At 48.3% G+C, this 20320-nt stretch overlaps 2 protein-coding genes across 2 annotated transcripts in view; one reads left to right on the top strand and one right to left on the bottom strand.

The window, feature by feature from the left end:
• Positions 1 to 20320, top strand: part of LOC123390210 (zinc finger protein 25-like) — a 62335-nt gene that overhangs the window by 17005 nt on the left and 25010 nt on the right. The window contains 2 exon segments of the mRNA XM_045073840.1: positions 14497 to 14623; positions 14868 to 14963. Of these exon segments, the coding sequence (XP_044929775.1) occupies positions 14497 to 14623; positions 14868 to 14963 (223 nt within the window).
• LOC123390211 lies at positions 3537 to 11827 on the bottom strand. The gene is made up of 6 exons (XM_045073848.1): positions 11725 to 11827; positions 9682 to 9816; positions 8079 to 8149; positions 7587 to 7611; positions 5721 to 5794; positions 3537 to 5018 (listed from the first exon to the last, which is right to left on the bottom strand). The coding sequence occupies exons 1-6, from the start codon at positions 11750 to 11752 to the stop codon at positions 4665 to 4667; spliced, it is 687 nt and encodes a 228-aa protein (XP_044929783.1). The 5' UTR covers positions 11753 to 11827; the 3' UTR covers positions 3537 to 4664.

Genomic DNA, 20320 nt, shown 5'->3' with positions numbered 1-20320 from the left:
TTCCGTGCAGCACTGATCGAAAGCATACAATGTGATGCTCTCGGGACAGAGGAGCTGCTAGAATAGATAAGGGAACCATAAAGGAACACAGCGAACCACGACGTTTCTGAATATGAAGAAGTCGGTGGTGGGTCTCTAGAAGCTGACCTTCCAATACCTTGGATGATTCCCCCGAGCCAACAGGAGGGTGCTGGCATACAAATAGGCAGGGGCACCTGGGAGCGGAAGAGAAATGCCCAAGGAAATGTGCTCATGTTGGCATCACGATGCTTCCCAAGAGGACCGCCCAGGAAAAGCATCCTCTTCTGAAACAGTGAACAGAGTGAAAAGGCAGCCCACAGATTGGAGACACCCTTGGCAATCCTTATTTCAGAAAAGGTGTGTTCACTGACAAAAAGGAAGAACAACAAAGAAAACCAAGCAAACAAAAGAAGACCGGGATTTCACCAAATGAAAGAATCGAGAAAAAGACTGGAATAGTCTGTGCTGCAAAGGGAACGAATGACTCGGCCAGTCAGACAGACATCGTACGAAAAGATGCTCAACGTAAGGCATCGTGAGGGCAATGAGAATCCAAAGGATGCTGAGCTGTGGCATTGTCAGTTAGGGTGGCGAGGACCCAAACCAGGAATTCAAACCCAGGACCCATGTTGGAAGGAGGCAGAAAATTAGAGACTTTGTATGCAATTCATGGAATGCAGACTGGTGCAACTACCCTGGAAAAGCCCGTTGAGTGTCCTCGGAGAGCAGCGAAATGTACTCCCGTGGATTCCGCGCATGCGAGTGAGAAAAAGAGATGTTGGAAAATCAGATTCTGTTCCAATACATGTTTCTCATGAGAGAAAGTCTTGTTGTCTGCCAAAGAATCCTGAAACCCTGATTTGGCTCTATTTCCATTCCCAGGCACTGAACTCCCTTGAGTTGTCTCTTGGCCCAAACCTTCCGAATCTAACAAGGCCCTCTTGCATGGACAGATGGCCAGCGAAATGGGTGATGATTGTTCTGTCACCACTGTTGAGGTTTGAGGTTCTCTTTGGCCACCTTGCGATGCACAGAGCATCCTTCGTTCCTGCATGGAGGGGGCCCAGGTGCCCCCAGTGATGCTCAGTCCCTGAAGACCACCTCATTCCCCTTGGATAGGACACCTTTTGGACCCACCTCCAAGATCCCCAGCAAGGACCAGTGGTGGGTGTGGGATTTCCCTGGGAGAAGGCCAGTTGCATTCTCAGACACAGTATCTGCAGGGAAATGGTAGATCTCCATGGAGAAACACGGAGTGAATTGGCCCCATCTGTTCCCTGGCCACTACCCCTTTGTGCGGGTCATCCCCGTACGGGCTGTTGTACGCGGCTGCCCCGGAAGCCACCTGCAGAAGGGAGGAAGTGTGTCCCCGCACTCAGTGTTTCCGATGAGGTTGGGAAGACGCATCGTGGGGCCTCTGATGCAGAGATGTGTGTGTGTGAGTGCAGTGTCAAGAGGGAGGTGCTGTGACCATTCTTGCCCGAGACCTAGCTTGGCGGGAGAGCCCCATGGACACTGACTCAGTAACAGGGATTGGAAAAGACACACTTGTGTCTTTGGGGCACAGTCTAGCCCTTCCTAGTTAGCGACGGGATTTGTTTTCTGGGGGAATTGATGTGTATTTGCAAGGAAAGAACCCCTCTTTCAATTGTAAGTGTTGAAGAGTTTTCCCATGAATGGACGTTCATGATGTGACAGTGATGGGAAACATCCCTGAGAACGCGGACACCATTAATCGCCATTTTGAGGGGACCAGACACGTTCGAGAGCACAGCATTCATCCACCTGACACACACACACCAACCCTGCGAATCACAGCACATGGATTCCCATGGAAACAGACCTCGTGCCCAGCACCCGATCCTACAGCACCTAAGAGCAGCACGGTAGCTTCCAGGGCCAGGGTCACGAGGCCTCGGGTCTCTGTCCGGAACATGACCCTTAGTCTCGTTGCAACAGGAATTGGATTCTGGGTAGCTCTCAAGATGGAGCCTGCAAGGAGGCCCCACCTTGCCCATTGTCCAGGTTGCTCAAAAGCAATGAGTGACTCTAGAGGACAGCATACTTACCATGCTCCCTTTCCAGCAGGGCCACCTGCGATTTCAGAAAAGAAAACATGATGAACATCAAGTCCTGCCTTGTCCTGTGTGCATAGCTCTTTTGGTCTCTTGGTGATGGGCAGGGTCATGGGCAGTGATATGGAATCCACCTAGAGGTCGCATGCCCTGGGTCCATTGGTGGCACGGCGCTGTCAGTAGCACCCGTGAAAAAGCTAAGGACCCTGTGGACTCTAACCAAACCTGCTGTTTCCTTCAGGGTCTTTGAAATGGGGTGTCCCTGGCTAAGAGTCGCTCCCTCAAGAATCTCCTCACCAAGGACATTGTACGTGCTGAGGTGTTCGGATCTGATTGCAAGTATCAGGGACATAAGGGATGCTGTACCTCACCTGAAGGAAGGCTAACTTACCACCTTGGTGAAAAATGGGACCTCTCCTTCTGTGCTGTCCACGTCAGGGTCATCGAACAGACTGTCGAGGGGATCTAGGTGGATACACACAGAGAGTGTCGGGACCCCGATGGGACTCTTCGGGAATCGCTCGGGGAGCTTTGCTTGGCGTGCACGTGTGGACAAGTGTGTGGAAGTGGGGAGCTCATCAGTATGGACTGAGCTGCAGTGGGCCCTTCCTCGATGGAGGATGAAAGGTCCTGGAGAGGAGCAGGGATGTGAATAGAAACTCTGGCTCCTGTTGGAGCTACAGGGCCTAGGTTGGCTGTGAAATAGTCCATCTCCAAGGCACACCTACTGCCTGCCCCCAAACCTGCACCACCTAAGAGCAGCGCAGTAGTTTCTGGGGACAGGGCCCTGAGGCCACGGGTCTTTCCCCAGAAAATCCTTTTCTGTTACTCCGACCCTTCTTCTCAGTCCCGCCGGACCTGGAATCAGGGTGGTTCTCGTGGTGGAGCCTATGAGGAAGCCCCGACCTTTGCCCTTTTCCAGGTTGTTGCAAACAAGTGAGTGACTCTAGAGTACAGAATACTTACCGCCGTCCTCTTCCAGCAGGGACACCTGTGATTTCAGAAAAGAAAACAGTATGAACATCAAATCAGGCTTTGTCCTGTTTGCATGGCTCTTTTGTTCCCTGGGGGATGGGAGGAAGCCCGATGCGGAAGTGTGCTAGAGGCCCGTGAGCCACAAAGTGTGACAAGAGCAAAATGAGTCCTCTGCAGATGCGCCCAGTCTTCCTAGAGGTCCCACGTTCCAGGTCCCACTGGACAAAATAGGTGGTAAGGAGGAATAGCTGCTACCCGTACCAAAGCTCCCTGCCCTCCAGATGGTAGGTGATCCTGCTGTGGTTGTCCCAGCCCCCCTGCAATGCCTTCGGGGTTAGGTAGCATTTGGTAACAGATTCTCTCTCAAACTTCTCCCTACCCTGTCAATGGTGCATGCTGAGATTTTTTTTATGTGACCTTGATTTAAAAAGCCAGAAGAGTTTTGTGTCTCCCCCAAAGAAAGGCCAGCGTACCACTCTGGTGTAAAATGGGGCGTCTTCCTCATTCTTTCCTGTTGAACGCTCACCCGCCTGTCCATCCAGCCAAGCTAGGGAGAGATCCACAGAATGGTCAGTCCACTGGTGGGGCTCGGCAGGAAGAGCTCAGGGAGTTTCGCTTGGGGTGGGCGTGCCCGGGAGTGTATGGCGTGGGTATGGACTGAGCAAGCTGCTGCTGCATCGAGAGAGGTCAGGGCAAGGAGCAGGAATGGAGAGAGAAATATTGACTCTGAACTTGAGCTACAGGGAGTGGAATCAGGGTGACCTCTTCAAGCAGAAAGGGTAAACACTAAGAGACACGTTCCATACTGACAGGCAAGTTCCTCCAACCAGCGCCTGTGTCATGGTCATGGTCAAGACCGTTTCTTGGCTGCTCCCACCTACCTCTCGCCTCTTCTAGGAGATTGTATTTCTGCAGAAGAACACTGTGTGGCAGGGTTGCATTCAATGCAAGCACAAGTACCCTAGAGGTTTCTATTTGTCCCTGAGTCATGCAGGGTCAGGAAAACCAAAGACCCAGGATTTCTATGTACTGACATCTGACCATTCCAACAGAGTCCCCATCCGCAAAGTGCTGATTCTTCCCAGTCTTTCCTTTCCTGTGGCATGTGGGTGTGTCCTTGGAGTCCGCGGGACCCAGTTTCCCAGGACCCAGCTCCCCCAGTCAGGATCCGGCAAGTTCACGAGAGCGCAGAGGCCAGGCGAGAGAAGGGCACTCTCTAACCTGGCCATGTAGCAGATTGTCAGGAAGTCGGATCGGGCCCCGAGCTAATGATGAAGCTTTCCTGGCCATTGCCATTTGCCAGTGAGCCTTCCCTCTATGTGCATTCAAGATGGGAGCGTTTTTGTAAGGCTGGTGGTGATGTTTGGGTCGACTAAAGTAGCTTCTGATTCCTTTGTGTTTTGACCCTGTCTGAGAAACGTCCCGAGCTAGGACAGATGTGGGCCCCTTCCTTTCTCCCCGTCCCTGTCTGAGGAGACGGAATCCTGAGCAACCCTCCAGGTGGAGCTGTGGTCAGCGAGGAATGTGGTGTCCTAGCGGGGTGTGTGCAGCAGGAATGAAGGAGGTTTGGCTTTGAAACTTTGACTTGTGCCCTCAAGTCCATTCAGTGGGAGATGTCTTCTGGTGAAACGCACGCAGTCCACACACCCACATGCCCAGTCCCGTCGCATCGACCCACGCGAAAGCGAGCCCCAACCCTCCGACGCACCAAGCACACCGCCCGAATGACCTACTGGTTTGCAGGGACTGTAGCACAGGGTCCTGGGTTTCTGCAGGACACTCCGTTTGTTCAGTCCGCCCCAGCCTCTGTTCCCGGGAGGAACTCAGAAGGGGGGAAGCTCTCCAGACCAAAGGAGGAGAGAAAACCCTACCTTTTTGAGTTAGATCTGTCCCCCTAAATGGAGTGATGGGGGAATAAGCATATGGGGTGTATCCAGTCGCCGCCTCCTGCAGTTGGAGAAAGGGAAACCCAGTGAGGATCCCCGCACCCTGTGCACACCGTGTGCACACATCTCTGTGCCCTTGGTGTGTGTCGTAAGCAAGCTAGATGGGATGCGGTCATTGAGTCTATGATCCAGAGGAGGAGGAAATGACCTCCCGAAAATGACACCCTTGTCCTTGGCTCCAGCATGTTATGTCAAAATTCCCCCATCCATTTTCGTCAGCAACTCATTCCAAAGCCATTTCCCATAGACAGAACGACCTGGTGGAAAATGCTCACGACCATCCATTGCCTAAGCAATGGTGGTGCCCGTCTCAATCTGCTGTCCGTTAATGGTATAAACTCACGGCAGGCTCTCAGCACCAAGGACATGGTCTCTCCCCTCTGGCATGTCCATGCTCAGACACTTTCATGGAAAGAGAAATCAAACACTGGCTGTCCCTCAGAAGCACAAAATGACTTTAGCGAGGTGACTGAGCGGCTCAGACATTGAAGCTTCTGCCTTCAGCTCAGGACCTGATCCTAGGGTCCTGGGATGGAGGCCCACATTGGGCACCCTGCTCGAAAGGGGAGCCCGCTTCTTCCTCTCCCTCTGCTACTCCCCCTGCTTGCGCTCTCGTGCACTCTCTGTCTGTCTATCTGTCTCTCTCTCCCCTTCTCTGTCTTTCTGTCTTTCAAATAAACAAAATCTTGAACAATGAGTTTACCTGAGGGAGAGTCAGAGTTTCCTCCTCGGCCCTCAAAGTGGGTAGTAGCTCTTCCATCAGGTCATCGTGGAGAGCTAGGAGGATACAGAGGCACCATGAGGACACTGGTGAGACTGCTCAGGAAGTAGGAAGTAGGCGGGGAGTTTGGATGGATGAGGACAGGAAGGGAGTGTGCATGTGTGGGGGCGCGTAGGAGGTACAGGCCGCACTGCTGCCGGGCCTTGACCTGGTGCAGAGGGGAAGGGACGGGAGAGGAGCAGGGAGGAAACGCGAAGAGGGTTCTTGTCTTTCTAGCTAAAGCGAGCCCGATCAAAGCCAAATAGCCAGTCCAGGACATGGGAAGCCTAACCTGGCTTCTGTGTGAAGACCGAGTCCCATAACTTCTCCTGACTGACGTGCCACTAAGGTGTCCCACGCTGCTGCTTTGGACATCAGCTCTGGGCCCAAGATCCCCACCTGCTGCGACTATATGCATCACGTCTGTGTAAGATCTTGCACAGCATAAAAAGCAGCCTTGCTTGCCAGGCTGCATTCAACCCTCAGGAAAGGAGCCTAGTAGTTTGCTTCACTCATCCTTTGTCTTCAGAAAATGCCATGTGCAACACTGGAGAGCACGGACATCGTAGCTTCCGTAAACAGCCGGCACCGTCGATAAGTGTGATAGATTCCTTCCACTGTTCTTGAGCTGTCCCGTGTGTGTGTGTGTGTGTGTGTGTGTGTTTCCCCTGAAGACAGTGGCTGTCCGAACCCTCCCAGGTGTTCTGACCAGTGGGAAGTTGCTTACACAGAGGAGTCTGGGAGTGTGTGCTGATCGGCTGTAGGCCTGCTTTGCAGGAGATTTGCTCCGGGGATGTTGGGTCCAAAGCTTCCACCCAAGCTTCACCTTGATTTCCTATTGGCCAGTGGTGTTTGAGTGTGTGCTTAGAGAATTTGAACCTTCCTGAGGCTTAGGGAAATCTTATCAAGTACAGTCAGTTCCCTCCGTGATGCTTTTCTGCCATTGGTCGGTCGTGTGTACACACTGAGACCGGCTATGACCGATGTTGCCCTGTTCTGTCCTCCACGGGTCCACACGCTTTCCAGCCATGTGGGCTTGAGCATGAGGATGTGGCTTTTCTCTGTGCACTTGACTCCAGGGACCAGCCTGTAATCTTTAAGGTGGGCTTCTAAGCTTGCCCTGGCTTCTGTGTCCATGGAAGCCACTGTGTCATGTTGGGTCCTGTCGGGGACCATCATAGAATCTAGGTATTTGGCTGTGTGCACAGATGCTGATGGCCCTTTGCTAGCTAGCACCCATGGTACATCATGACGCCCTGGCTGAGGGACTGGCACAGGTGGGTAGGCCAGAGCAACTTTCAGATTGGAACCTGAGCTCCAATCTTGGCTTTCCAAGTAGGAGGTCAAGGGTTTGGACCCTTCATCTCCGCACCATGCCCGTCCCAGGAAATCAGAGGGAAAAGCGTCCTCCAGGTACAGCTGTGGGGAGTAGGGGAAGGAGTATGTAAAGTGTGCCAGGGTGATGAGAGTGTTTTGGAAGGGGGACACTGTGATTGTGATGGAAGTGTGAGAAAGATCTCCTGGGAAAGACACACAATCGTGTTCACAAGCATAATGCATGGGGACACACACACACACACCCCCATGCACACACCCACGCACACAGGGCCTTCATCCCACGTGCACACAGATCACCCCTTCCCTATGTACGAGTTCTTCCAGGCCCTGTTTGACGTGGTGACCGTGCCTCACCGGACAGTCTCGGTCAGTATCCCCCAACCCCCGTTCCTTGTTGGAACCCAGAATCAGGGGGCAGGCTTCTTTGTACTCTAGATTTCCTCCCAGAGCCCGATGGTCTTAAATACGTACAGCTGTCCTTGCTCCCAGCGTCTACCTGCGATTGGGGAAAAGGAAACACAGTGAGGATCCCAGCATCCTGTCCTCTGTTGGGCCAGCTCTTTGGTTTGGGGAGGACTTTAGGCAGTTAATTGGATGAGGTCCCATGGTTGAGTCCATGTCCTCCCACCTGAGTTCAGGAGGACCATTTGAATGATGTTGGAGCATCATTCAATCTCCGAAGTCCATTCTGATCAACAGGCAGAACATTCTCTTTCAAGGAGAAACCTTTTCTGCTGAAGAAGGTGTTTGATCCCATGGAGTTTGTCACTGAGGCTGTCCTGTGTCCTCACCCTTTTTGGGTCCACTGTGTGTAAGAGGTCAGACCCAGCATTCCTCCACGAGGGGAGACTGCTGCCCCCTTCCCCTGGGAGGTAAAGTGCCAGATGTTCATCAAACTCCACTGATGGAAGAAATCAAGGAAGCACCATTTCTGTCTCTGAGAAATCAGAGAGGCGAGCTTACCTCAGGGAGAGTTGGGGGACCTTCCTTTGTCCAGCTCCTAGGAAGGTCCTTGGACTGGTCCTCCACAGGGTCTAGGAGAACAGAGAGGAGCTGTCAGGACATTGGCTGCGCTACTCAGGAATGAGTTGGGGAGTTAAGTCTGCTGGATGTAGATGCGGGGCCAGAGGGAATGGACGTGAAGGGTGACCAAGCAAGGCCTGACTTGCCAGTGGGCCAACAGTGGTGGACACAGTGGTGGACGCAGTACACAGTGGTGTACACAGAATGCAGTGGTGTACACAGAAACACAGAGGAGGGGAGCAGGATGGAAAAGGGAAATGGGGCCTTGGCTTTCTAACGGAGGGGATGTCATCAGTGGGAACTCTCAGCGTCTGTCTGGGAAACACTCAAGGCACCCTGGGTTTCAGGGTGCAGTCCCCTGAGCCCTCCTGCCCACTGTGCAGCCAAGCCAGCTTGCCACTTCTTCAGCTGGTCATGGGGCCTGTTCAGCTGTCTCCCCTGCACCTCTGCTGTGTGACCCTATCGCTCCTCTATCGTGCCTTGGAGTAGTGGGTTTTTCGGTGATGGAATCTAAGTACTGGGGACGGGTTGTATTTGTTAGTACATGTCCGTTCGGTGACACTGCTGACATCCGTGATACTTTGTAGACCGCGCTGCCATCTACGGGGAAAATGTTGCCATCCTATCTCATGGCACCTCTGTACCCATGACGACATGACCGTCCCTCCCCGTTTCCTCCCTCCACTGTCCCTTCCACTTTCTGGGTCTACGAATGTCCCTACTGGACTGTCCTCAAAGCCTGGGATCGTGTAATGTACCTCTTTCCTTGTGTGCTTGCTTTCAAAATGTGTGTTAAGTTTCCAGGTTCCATCTGTTTCGTAAAATATTGGAAACCTTAGTTTCTTCTTATGCCTGAATTGCACTCTATGATGTGTATGGATGCCACTGAATGTGTTCTTTCCTCCTGTAATGGATTTGGGGGCAGTGCCTCTCTGGGGCTATTGGGAACCCAGCTGTGTGAGACATTAGTGCGCAGATTTCTGTCTGTTTCCAGAATGAGAAGACGTCACCGAATGCATTGGCCCCATTTGTAGAACGGTAACCACGTGGAATGTACTGGGTACTTGAGTTCCCCAAATGTGGTGAGGTCGTTCTGTTCCTTTGAAGATACGTAGCACACCCATGTAAGATGTGGCTAATGGGCGGAAGTGAAGGGGGGACATCGTGAAACCTCCTGTCGTATTCTGTTCCATTTTTCTGTTCAGTGTTCCTGGCAAAAAACATAGTCTCTTCCTTCCTACACATCTAAGAACCATGTTTCCTGGGGAGACCTATAGGGACCTGTGTGTTCCAGAAAGACCTAAGATCCATCCCTTCAGCTAGTAGACACTTTTTTCCTGTGCCCCTTGGATCCAGTTTGAATGAGGATCTCGTCGTGACTTGTGGACTTAAAAGGGGACGGACGGACGGCATAGAGGGAAATGGCTACCAGTGAAATCAGAGGACAATGTGTCTCAGCAGTTTTAAAAGCTTCGGTTATGTCTGTGCTACTGAATGACAGAATGTGTCTCCAATCACCGTAATGAGTCAATCCCCAAGGTACCTTCCTCGGGGTCCTCAATGGTGAAGACCTCATTGTGGAGGGAGAACCGGACTCTCTTCTTGCGGTGGCGTTGTGGAGTGGGCGGCGTGGGTGGGGGCGTCTCCACATCCTCCAGGAGACACTCCCCACAGATTTCTGGGAGACGCACAGAAATAGAGAACAGTGTCGGCACCTTGTCGTCAGGAGCCCACAGGGGGATTGGAAGTCCTTTCCTTCTAGTCCATCCGTCTCCTGCCCCTACTTGCCAGCTGCCCAGCAGGCATTTCTCCCTCCAGGTGGGACTTAGGAAGGAGTCACCATGTGCTGTGCTCTGAATTCCGCCCCCTCCTACACCCACAGGTTTCGTGGGCAACGGCTTGTATGGAGCAGAGACAGGACAGAAAAGCACACAACAGAGCGCCGTCAGCACACATGATAGCCTCGGTCACATCCACTGAGCAGCCACACCTACCTGAGAGTGTTCCCCAGAACCCTCTGTGTCCTGTTTCCCTGCCCTCCGGCCTAGACGTTAGTGTGCCACCAGAGTGTCCCAAGTGATTGAGTCCAAGGAGTGCCTGGGACCTAGGGGAGGACTGGATGCTTCCCAGCCGCTCGGCAGGTGTTGAGGAAGGGACCGCCTAGGGACTCAGCTAGACAGCTGGCTGTGGGTGAAGCCACAGTGGAGGACAGTGGAGGGCCCTGAAATATAGGGTGCCGAAGGGACTGTCCAGAGTTGCCACCCTGATGAAGGATGGATCTGGGACAGGAAAGTCGTCGTTTCCCCGAGCCCCTGACACCAACCCACGGTGCCTGCTAAAAGGTCCTGAAGCCCTGAACCAAGAGCTGCCCTCACAGTCTCAAATCCCTCTGTGCCAGGGTTTCTGTAGGGGAGAGCGAGGGCCACGAGACCAGCCTCAGTCCTCACTCACCTCTGTGTTTGGTGCCCTGACATCAACTAAGTGGTGGTTTCTGCCCAGTGGGGCCCTAGTGAAGGACCAGGAACGGGTAACATGAGCCACGTTCCCTCACCTCTCTGCAAGGTCAGCCCAGTCACCCAAGGCCGTCCTGAAGGCCAGTTGAAGCCCAGGCTCCTGGGGTTCTGCTTGGCTCCCAAGCTGATTCAAACTCCCAACAGTGGCATAGGACCTGGCCGAGAACTCACTTGCCTTGAGCTCACCAGTCCCGAGGAGCAGTCGATGGTACAAACGGATATGTAGGTGGCCATGTGGGCTGGGAGTGGTTGGTTTCAGGAAGGAGACGGATGATGCTGAGTGGCCCGCTCTTGCCGTGCGGACTGCTCTGAGGAGGCTGGATGGAAGTGAGGCTACCCTGGCTATCGTGAGTCCCTCCCTGCTCTCTCATTCTTCGCCAGCATCCCCTGTCTACTCTCAGGTATCTTGATCCCCTCTGGAGACTGTAGGTTTAGCAGACAGTCTCCTGTCTCCCTCCCTAGGCCGGGCCTGGAGAACCCAGCCCAGCAGTACCTTTGAGAGCAGCAGACAGTCCACTGTGCAGCTGCCATGTGTTCTGTCCACCCACCCGGTGGCACAGCCCGTTCCCGTGCACTCCCAGGCATCAAGCAGATGGCCAGGAAACCCTGCACATCAACCCATGAGACCACCCCGCTATCCTCCAGTGTCTCTCCTTCTAAAAACAGCTGCATTTCGACCTCTGACCTTTCCTCTCCGATTTTGTCATGTCCATCGGGAAGAGGAGACCGGCAATTCATTCCCCTCAAATGTGGTGCCTGGGTCGCACCAAGATTCTCCTGATGCAGGGACAGCAGTGTGGCGTGTGACTTGTGTGTTGTCCCTGTAGGACTGTGTCCGAAATGGGCATTCAGAAAGAGTATGGTTTTCTGAACATCGAAGCGCTTTAAGGAAGGCAGCTTCCCCACGAAATCCCAGTGAAATCACCCAGACAAACGAACAAACACAGGCATCCAACCGGGAGGGGGAATCAGAGGGTGGTGGAGAGCAAAAGCCAAAGAGAAGAAGCCGATCTCTGTGAAAGGGAGGCAGCCAGCTCCAGAGAAGAGAATTGAGAAAATCGATAGGCACATACCTATACAACAGCAGTTAAGGTTCCCCATCGTGGGGACTGTTAGTCCTGTTCACCCAACCGCCAGGGGCTTGGCTCACAGAGTGACAGTTGAAATGGAACGTTGGATGCGTGTCATCAGGTCACCGTGGCGATGGCTCATGACAGAACTCTGAGGGTGTCATGGAGGGAAGGGGGTGGGGGAGGGGTCGATGGATGATGGGCAATTAAGGCACTTGTGGTCAGCTCTGAGTGGTGGAGAGAAGTGATGAGTCCCTGAGTTGTACTGCAGAATGCAATACTGCGCTGTACGTTAACTACCTGCATTTTTGGACATTAAAAAAAGGATACTCCTGAGGGCACCTAGGAGACTGAAATGTTCATTATCCTATCTGCTACTCTGGAAAACTCCTATTTATACGAGATTGTTTCACAAAGTCTCTCCAGGAGTTCTTGGGTGGCTCAGTGGGTTAAGTATTGGCCATCGGCTCAGGTCCTGCTCTTGGAGTCCGGGATCAATCCTAGCATCAGGCTCCCTGCTCATATGGCTCATATGTATAGACGAGAATGAGTTAGGAGTAGGTTAACTAAGTTTCTTAGGCATTAATGCTGCAATCAAGGTGTTGCTTGGGACTCCTTATCTAAGGCTTGGTTGGGTTCCCATCTGTACATACGTGGCAGAATTTATTTCTGGACAGCCGTAGGAGTCACAGTAGCTTGTTTCTTCTTTGAGGTCAGAAGAAGGGTCTCTGATATCTTACGTTCCTTAAAAAACTCACATGTGGGACGCCTGGGTGGCTCAGTTGGTTAAGTGTCTGCCTTTGGCTCAGGTCATAATCCCGGGGTCCTGAGATCAAGTCCCATGTTGGGCTCCTTGCACGACAGGGAGCCTGCTTCTCCCTCTGCCCCTCACCCTGCTCGTGTGCTCATGCGCTCTCTTTCTCTCTCTCTCTCTCAAATAAATAAATAAAATATTTAAGATAAATTAATAAAAGACTCACATGATTAGGTCAGGCCCACCCAAGTAAATCTTCCTTTTAGACCAAAGTCAACTGATTAAAGGATCTCATTTATACTTGCAAAATCTGTTTTGCCGTAGAATGTATCACAATCACAGGGACTTAAGTCTCTTCCATTTAAGTGGATTTTATGTCACGTTGTTGGGTCCATTGGAGGTCGTCATCTTAGATTCTGCCTATATAATTAGTGTGAGTTTATCCATTCTGTTTTCCAAGGTAGTTTTGGTTATTCTTGGCCATTCAAGTTTCTATGTAAGTCTGAGAGTAAAGTTATCAGTTTCCACAAAAATATCTGCTAAGATTTTAATTCTGATTGTCTTGAATCTATAGGCCAATTTGTGGAGAAATGAGATATTTTTGTAATATTAAGTTGTCCAAGCCATGAATATAGTGTATTCATTTACTTAGGTATTCTTTGTTTTTTGTTTTCTCAATAATACCTTATACATTTCTGGAAAATAGTCTTGTTTTTCCTAGTAACCAATTTTTAGTGTATGACATGAACATTGATTAGCTGTTTGTTTTGATAACCTGGGAATGATATGTCTCTGTTTCTTCTTGCTGTATTTTCCACAGTGGTCATTTTATAAATGGGTGGTATAAAAGCTATGAACTGTATAAGACAGTCAGTTCAGTTATGGGAAGAAAATACTTGGGTATCTCCCTAGATTTATTGTAATCTTAAAAAGAAGAATGAAGAAATCTAGTATACAGTAAAATGGATATACACACTAATGTGCTGTAATTATGTAATACGATAAATACAGCTACATTGGCAATCGTTACAGTATATAAGCCTATCAGAGTTATACAATGTTACATGCCAAATATATTCATCTGAAAAAATAAAAGTGACTTAGGAAAAATAACAATAATGGAATTTAATATATAAATTGACATTGTAAGTTTATTGTTTATAAAAAAGGGTTTCCTTAAAAAAAAAAAAGAAAGAAAGAAAGAAAGATAAAGGTTTTCTACATGGAACAGTAACCAAACATTTTGGACACCCCGTCCTACAGGAGTTATGTTCAGAATTATTAAATAGCATTTTCCCTGAAGACGACTGTAGCTCTTTATGTGAACATAGTCCCAGCAGTCCTTTCCTTTGTGTTCACTGACTCCTTTAACTACATTTTAAAAAGATTTTTATTCTTTTGACAGAGAGAGACAACACATACACACAGGGGGAGAGGGAGAAGCAGGCTTCCCATGAGCAGGGAGCCTGACATGGGGCTCGATCCCAGGACCCTGAAATCATGACCGGAGCCAAAGGCAAACACTTAACCAACTGGTGCCCCTTAACTCCATATTTTAGAAGTGTGCATGGTTATGCTCTTGGCCCAGGCTCATGAATGATACTATGTTATCAGTGAAACCTGCCCTAATAGCAGGAATAGAACTTTTCTCCCCTCTGTAATCTCACTCTACTTTGCACCTGTTTTACTGTAGTAGGATTTAATGCTACATGGTAGTTGGATGCATCATGCTTGTGTCTGTCAGATTATATGCTCCTTGAGAACAGTGATATGGTTTTATTGGTTTTCAGATTCTCAAGGTAGGAGAGTTCTTTATGGCATGTAGGCACATGATGGGATGCCGGTAATTTATCACACTGGTGAGGAATGTCTGCCATGCTTTCTCCTCCAACCAAGTACAAAGGTAGGCACGCCAGAACACATCTGATTGTGAATAGTGAACTCCGTAACAGTTCTTCGACAGCTTTTCCATGTCTTCCCATTGTGATTACTTAAATTTGAACACAAATATGCTGTTTCAGGGATCCTTATCAATTGGGGATGTGACTGTGGGCTTTACCCAGGAGGAGTGGCAGCATCTGGACCCTGCTCAGAGGACCCTGTACAGGGAGGTGATGCTGGAGAACTATAGCCACCTTGTCTCAGTGGGTAAGGATTGTTTCCCGTGTAGACTCCTAGTATGCACTTTCATTCTTAGTTTGACACCTCTAGAAACTTTGTTGAGTTTAATGATATTTAAGTTTGAGATTTCAAGTATTAAGCAGAAGGATTGTTGAATCACTGTAAAGAATGAAGTGTTGTAATTGGCCCCTGAAGCTTCGTCTTCATTCTTCTTCAAGGGCCCTGAAGCCCATGAGCCTCGCCGAATTCCCATGTCATTTCCCAATTACAGCGTGTTGCATCCCTAAACCAGAAGTGATCCTGAAGTTGGAGCAAGGAGAGCAGCCATGGATGCTAGAGGAAGAGTCCCCAAGTCAGAGCTACCCAGGTGAGTTAGTATGTATTAAACAGATGGGCACTAGGTGACATGGTATGAATTGTTTTTATTCTCAGGTGCTTGCTTATATGTTCGTTTTCACATTTAACAAATACTGAGTACCTGCTGTGCCTCACTCAAGTTTTAGGTGCTGAAACACATGATCAAACTGAGTTTGTTCCTGACCTCATGGAGCTTACATTCTGATAGGGAAAGAAAAGAAATAAACACGCATACACATACCATACACATAATATGTCATAATATACATAATACATACACACATACACATACTATATACATAGTATGTCAACAAAATAGCAAGGAAGTTATAAATTGAAATAATGAAATGTAATACTTGAGAAAAGGAAGGCATTCAGGAAGGCATTTGGATGATATCAACTTGAATGAAATGATTATAAAATGCACAGGTTTACATGGGAATAAGCATTTGGTTGTATGAGCAGAGGTGATATAGGGAAGACCCCAGGTTGGAGATACTTACTTGGAAATTATCAACTTATGGTAGTATTTAAAGTTTTTATAAAATTAGTATTTGAACCTAAGGGATCAGGTAACCACCTCTCCTCAGAAGTAAGAATGAACAAATTTGAGAGGTCTGAATGAAAGCTGTCCCCTGGGACACTAATGTTTAGAAGTCATGAAAATGAGAGGACTCAGCGAAGAAGAGAGAAGGAACAGTCTGGAGAGAAGGTGGAAACAGAGAATATGGTGTCCTGTAGCTAAGATGGTTTTCATAGACAAAATGAACTTCTTGAAGAAGAATGTATAAAGTCAGCGTTTTCTGCCTTTGTCTGCAAATCATCCAGAAGCACTAAGGGAAGTGAGCAAGACAAGCTTCATTCTATGACACTAGTGGATATCTGAAATCCCAAATCAGTGCAAGTGTACCTACAGCAGAGCTGATGACGGATCAAAGAACGTGTGTGTGTTAGCAGGTGGGTAGAAAACAAAAGCATTTCTGATGCGCACGGGGTCTGGCAGTGCGCTTTTCATGAACAGAGCACATCCACACCTAAAACTTCCATGAACAACGGTGCCATGAACTAGATAGCTGAGCTCCCTTGGAGACAGTTTCGTTCTGCAAAGGAGACGTACTGAAGTGTAGAAGCACAAACCACACTTTTCAGTAGCCCTCTGTTTCCATGATGGTGCAAGAGAGACTGTACATGAGGGAAAACCACCTCATAGACACTAAATGTGCAGAAATAATCTTACATGCCATCTTAGCGGGTACTCCTCTGACATAGAATTTGATGCAAAATCTTACTTGACAACGGTTGATCGGGATTTGCAGACCTTCTACAAAAGTGAGGGAAGCATGGGGGACGGTAAGGCTGGTTAGGAGGAGGGGAAGGCTCAGGGGGGTGATTACCTCGTGACTGTAGCTTTGTAATTAGCACATCTGATTGCTCAGACTAGCAGGATATGTTCCGAGTCTCAGTGTGAACCACTGTGTGCCAGAGCAGCTGGTCAGAAAGGTGGAAGGGGAAAGGATGTTCTCTTTTGTCTTGTTCCTCTCTCTCATATGAAACTGTTCTGTAGAGCTTTAACTACCTTTCTTTCCTGGATTGCATCAGACAGTTGGCCTAGTCAGATGCTGGGGAAGTCGGAGCCTCCATGGGCCCAGTTCGGCCTCTGGGCTTGTTTCTGTGAAATGAGCCCAACACTTGGTTTTCCTCAATTTGGAGCTGCAGCAATGCCAGCCCCAGTGAGCTGGCTCTGTGATGACCAAGAGAGCAAGCTGTTGTGGAGGCTACTCCAACGAGGAAGGAAGGCACATCCTGGTTGATCTGTAAACTGAGACCAACACATGTGTTGAACACTTGTTTATAATGAATTCCCCCTCTAGCCTAAGGGATGACTCTGTTCCGTCTCTCAAGTAAACCTTTTGCAGTGTGGTCTTCCTTGAAAAGCTCTCATCCTTTTAGCCCAAGTAATGGAAAAGGAACCAGCACGAATGCATGCAAAACGATTATAAGAAAAAAGGGGTGAAAAGTATTGGGAGAAAGCTAGTTGGTGATTGAATTGTCATCTGATCAAAGTAGTCATAAAGTAGGTAAATTATGTGACCAAATATTAAATCATGAGTTTCCAAAGGGTGTACTAATTGAATAAATTATCTCTGTGATACAGGTATTTAAGAAGGATATTAATAAGGGAATAGCCAACACATGGCAGGGTGTCAAACTGAGAAAAGAGAACAGAAAATATAATTACAGTAAAGAAAGCAAATTGGAAGAACCCCAAGGATGAATACATACTGGCAAAAATCTGTTCAGGACCTGCCCGGGTGGCTCATCATTAAGTGTCTCCCTTCGGCTCAGGTCATGATACCAGGGACCTGGGATCGAGCCCCTCATTGGGCTCCCTGCTTGGCAGGAGGCCTGCTTCCCCCTGTCCCACTCCCCCTCCTTGTGTTACCTCTCTCTCTCAAATGAATAAATAAAATCTTTTAAAAAAATTTGTTCAGAAAGAAAGGATAGATGTAAGCAAGAAGAAAATGAAATAAAATTAGAAGATTACATTAAAAAGAGAGTTCACATACATCCCATACATAGAATTCCTTCCCCAAAATAGAAAGGAAAAGAAATAGAACAAATGTTTAAAATATTTCAAGAATACTTTTTGTGGGGAGAGAGATTTGTGATTGAATCTGTGTAAAAGAGCCAGTCCTTAGCGACATTAGGATATATTCTGATCAAGGGACTAGATTTCAAAAACAGTTATTTTGACAACCGGCCAATATAAGAGAAAGTCCAGATAGCCTCAAACTTTTCCATAGTAAAATCTGTAGCTCAGAGTCAGCAAGAGCAGTTTCTACAAAATCCTCAAGGTGTCACATTGAGAGCATTACGCCCAGTTAAGAAGATACTCTTCAACAAAGACAGCAGGTCTTTTCTGAAGGGACAAGAACTCTAGGATCTTTGTTCCTAGAAGCCTCTGTTAGAGAATGAATATCAGGTAACCGGGGAGTGACATAAAGAAGCATGGTAAAAAGGCTGGTAGTAGACTCTGACTTTAACTGAAGAACTAATTTTATTTTGTTTTTTAGTTTTTTTCCCCTTAAAGTCTTACCTGTTTGAGAAAGAGAGAGAATGAACATAGTAGAAAGACAGAGAGAGAAACAAGCAGACTCTGTGTTGATCATGGAGCCCGACGAGGGACTCTACCCCCAACCCCGAAATCACGACCAGAGCTGAATCCAAGAGTCAGACAGTCAGCCGACTGTGCCACCCTGACCCCTGCTCCCCCGCCCACAAAGAACTGACTTTAAAACAAATGTGGGAGCTAGGTGACAGATTGTATGAGTTGCAAATCTAGGCAACACAGAAAGGGTATGTATCTATATAGATAAAGGAGGCTAAAAACAAACGGAGAGGAGAGAAGGTATACAAATACGGTGACTTCTTTTATAACGTGATGTGTGTTTTCCTAAAAAGGAATCACTGCTCCATATAAAATAGTGTACTGAAAATCACAGGGCTAACGGAAAAATGGGTTTGGGGATAAAATCCTAAGAGCTTTGTCAGTGACACAGTGAGAAGCAGTGTTGAACTCTGTAGCTATAATTTTGTGTTTACTTCTCCTTTCAGTTCTATTGGTTTTTGCGTTATCAATTTTAAGAATTATTAGGTGTATAAATACTCGGATCTTTATGTCCTCTTGAGCCCTTGACCCCTTTATGATGATGTCTCTATTTATGGTAGAACTTTTTTATTCTGAAGCCCACTTTAATATTACTACTGCTAGCCCACAAATCCTAGCTAAGCCACTTAGTGGCTTAGACGAGTCACTTAATCTCTATGAGCCTTTGTTTCCTCATTGTAAATTTGGATAATAAGACCTTTGTCACAATATTTGTGAGCATCAGAAGAGGCAAGATACAAATACACAGGGCCTTCCTAAAATAGGCATCTGAGAAGTTTATACTTTTTTTTTTTTTAAGATTTTATTTATTTTATTTATTTGACAGATAGAGATCACAAGTAGGCAGAGAGGCAGGCAGAGAGAGAGGAGGAAGCAGGCTCCCTGCTGAGCAGAGAGCCCATGTGGGTTCGATCCCAGGACCCTGGGATCATGACCTGAGCCGAAGGCAGAGACTTTAACCCACTGAGCCACTCAGGCACCCCTGGGAAATTTTTTACTTTTATCCAGCATTTAACTAGTGCCCTTCTAAAAGCTCAGGATATACATCAATGAACAAGAAAGTCAAGGACTCTCCCTTTGCTGGGCTTACACAGAGGAAGAAAGGATGCAAATAAATTAATCCTATAATTTCAGGTCATGCTAAATGCTGTGAAGGGTTTTAAAGACCAGAAGATGAGATGATAGTGATAGAGGGTATTGGGGATAAGTAGACTGTTTCAGCCAAGTGGCCAGGGGTAGTCTCTTCAAGATTGTATCTGGAAAGGATCTAAATTATATGAAAAGTCTTGACAGCAGAGATCTGTGAGAAGAGCATTGCTGAGAGAGGCAGGAATGTCTTGGTCAGGAGCACCCTGGACTCGTTCAGTCAATAGCAAGATGGCTAGTGTGTTTCTGTCACGACAAGCACAGTGAGCAATGGTATGAAATAAAGTTCGAGACACCAGCATAAACTTGATCTTGAAGTTCTCGGCCATGGTCCATATACGCTATGGAGTAGGATGCCTCCATCAGAAAGGATGAATACCCAACTTATGTGGCAACATGGACGGTAGTGGAAGAGATTATGCTGAGTGAAATAAGTCAAGCAGAGAGAGTCAATTACCATAGGGTTTCACTTCTTTGTGGAGCATAACAAGTAACATGGAGGACATGGGGAGATGGAGAGAAGTGGTTGAGGGACATTGGAAGGGGAGGTGAACCATGAGAGACTATGGACTCTGAAAAACAACCTGAGAGTTTTGAAGAGGTCGGGTTTGGGAGGTTGGGGGAGCCAGGTGGTGGGTATTAAGGAGGGCATGTATTGCATGAAGTACCGGGTGTGGTGCAAAAACAATGAATACTGTTTCGCTGAAAAGATAGAAAATAGATAAGTAATTTAAAAAATAGGAAAATATCTAAAGGGCTTCCTGCAGGGCTCCCCTCCCTAGGAAGGCCCTGTGTGCCTTCCAGGAGCCCCTTGGAGCCAAGGGTTCCTAGTATTGTCTGTGGGGCGGACTGCCTGAGCCACGAGTTAAGGATACAAACATACGTCTGTCATTTTTCAGTGAGCTGCATTAATGTGGATCTCAGGGTGCCCTTTCTGCAGGGGACAGAGAGATACCCTTTGAAAACCCTGGATTCTCCGTGCGCATCCGATTTCATAGGCCCTTAGTTCACAGACCTCCCTCTTGCCTGCTCCCCATCCTCCATTCCCTGTC

Source organism: Mustela putorius, unplaced genomic scaffold (genome assembly GCF_011764305.1).
Source record: "Mustela putorius furo isolate JIRA1106 unplaced genomic scaffold, ASM1176430v1.1 tig00537291_pilon_pilon_pilon, whole genome shotgun sequence".
Classification (NCBI taxonomy): Eukaryota; Metazoa; Chordata; class Mammalia; order Carnivora; family Mustelidae; genus Mustela; species Mustela putorius.
This window is presented reverse-complemented; position numbering and strand designations above follow the sequence as displayed.

Excerpts from the sequence above, each read along its gene's own strand:
- LOC123390211 (XM_045073848.1), bottom strand. The coding sequence starts at position 11,752 with ATGGGGAACCTTAACTGCTGTTGTATAG. Across the intron at positions 8,150-9,681 it reads CATTGAGGACCCCGAGGAAG|ACCCTGTGGAGGACCAGTCC; the intron begins GTACCTTGGGGA and ends CTGTTCTCCTAG. Across the intron at positions 7,612-8,078 it reads GTCCCCCAACTCTCCCTGAG|GTAGACGCTGGGAGCAAGGA; the intron begins GTAAGCTCGCCT and ends CCCCAATCGCAG.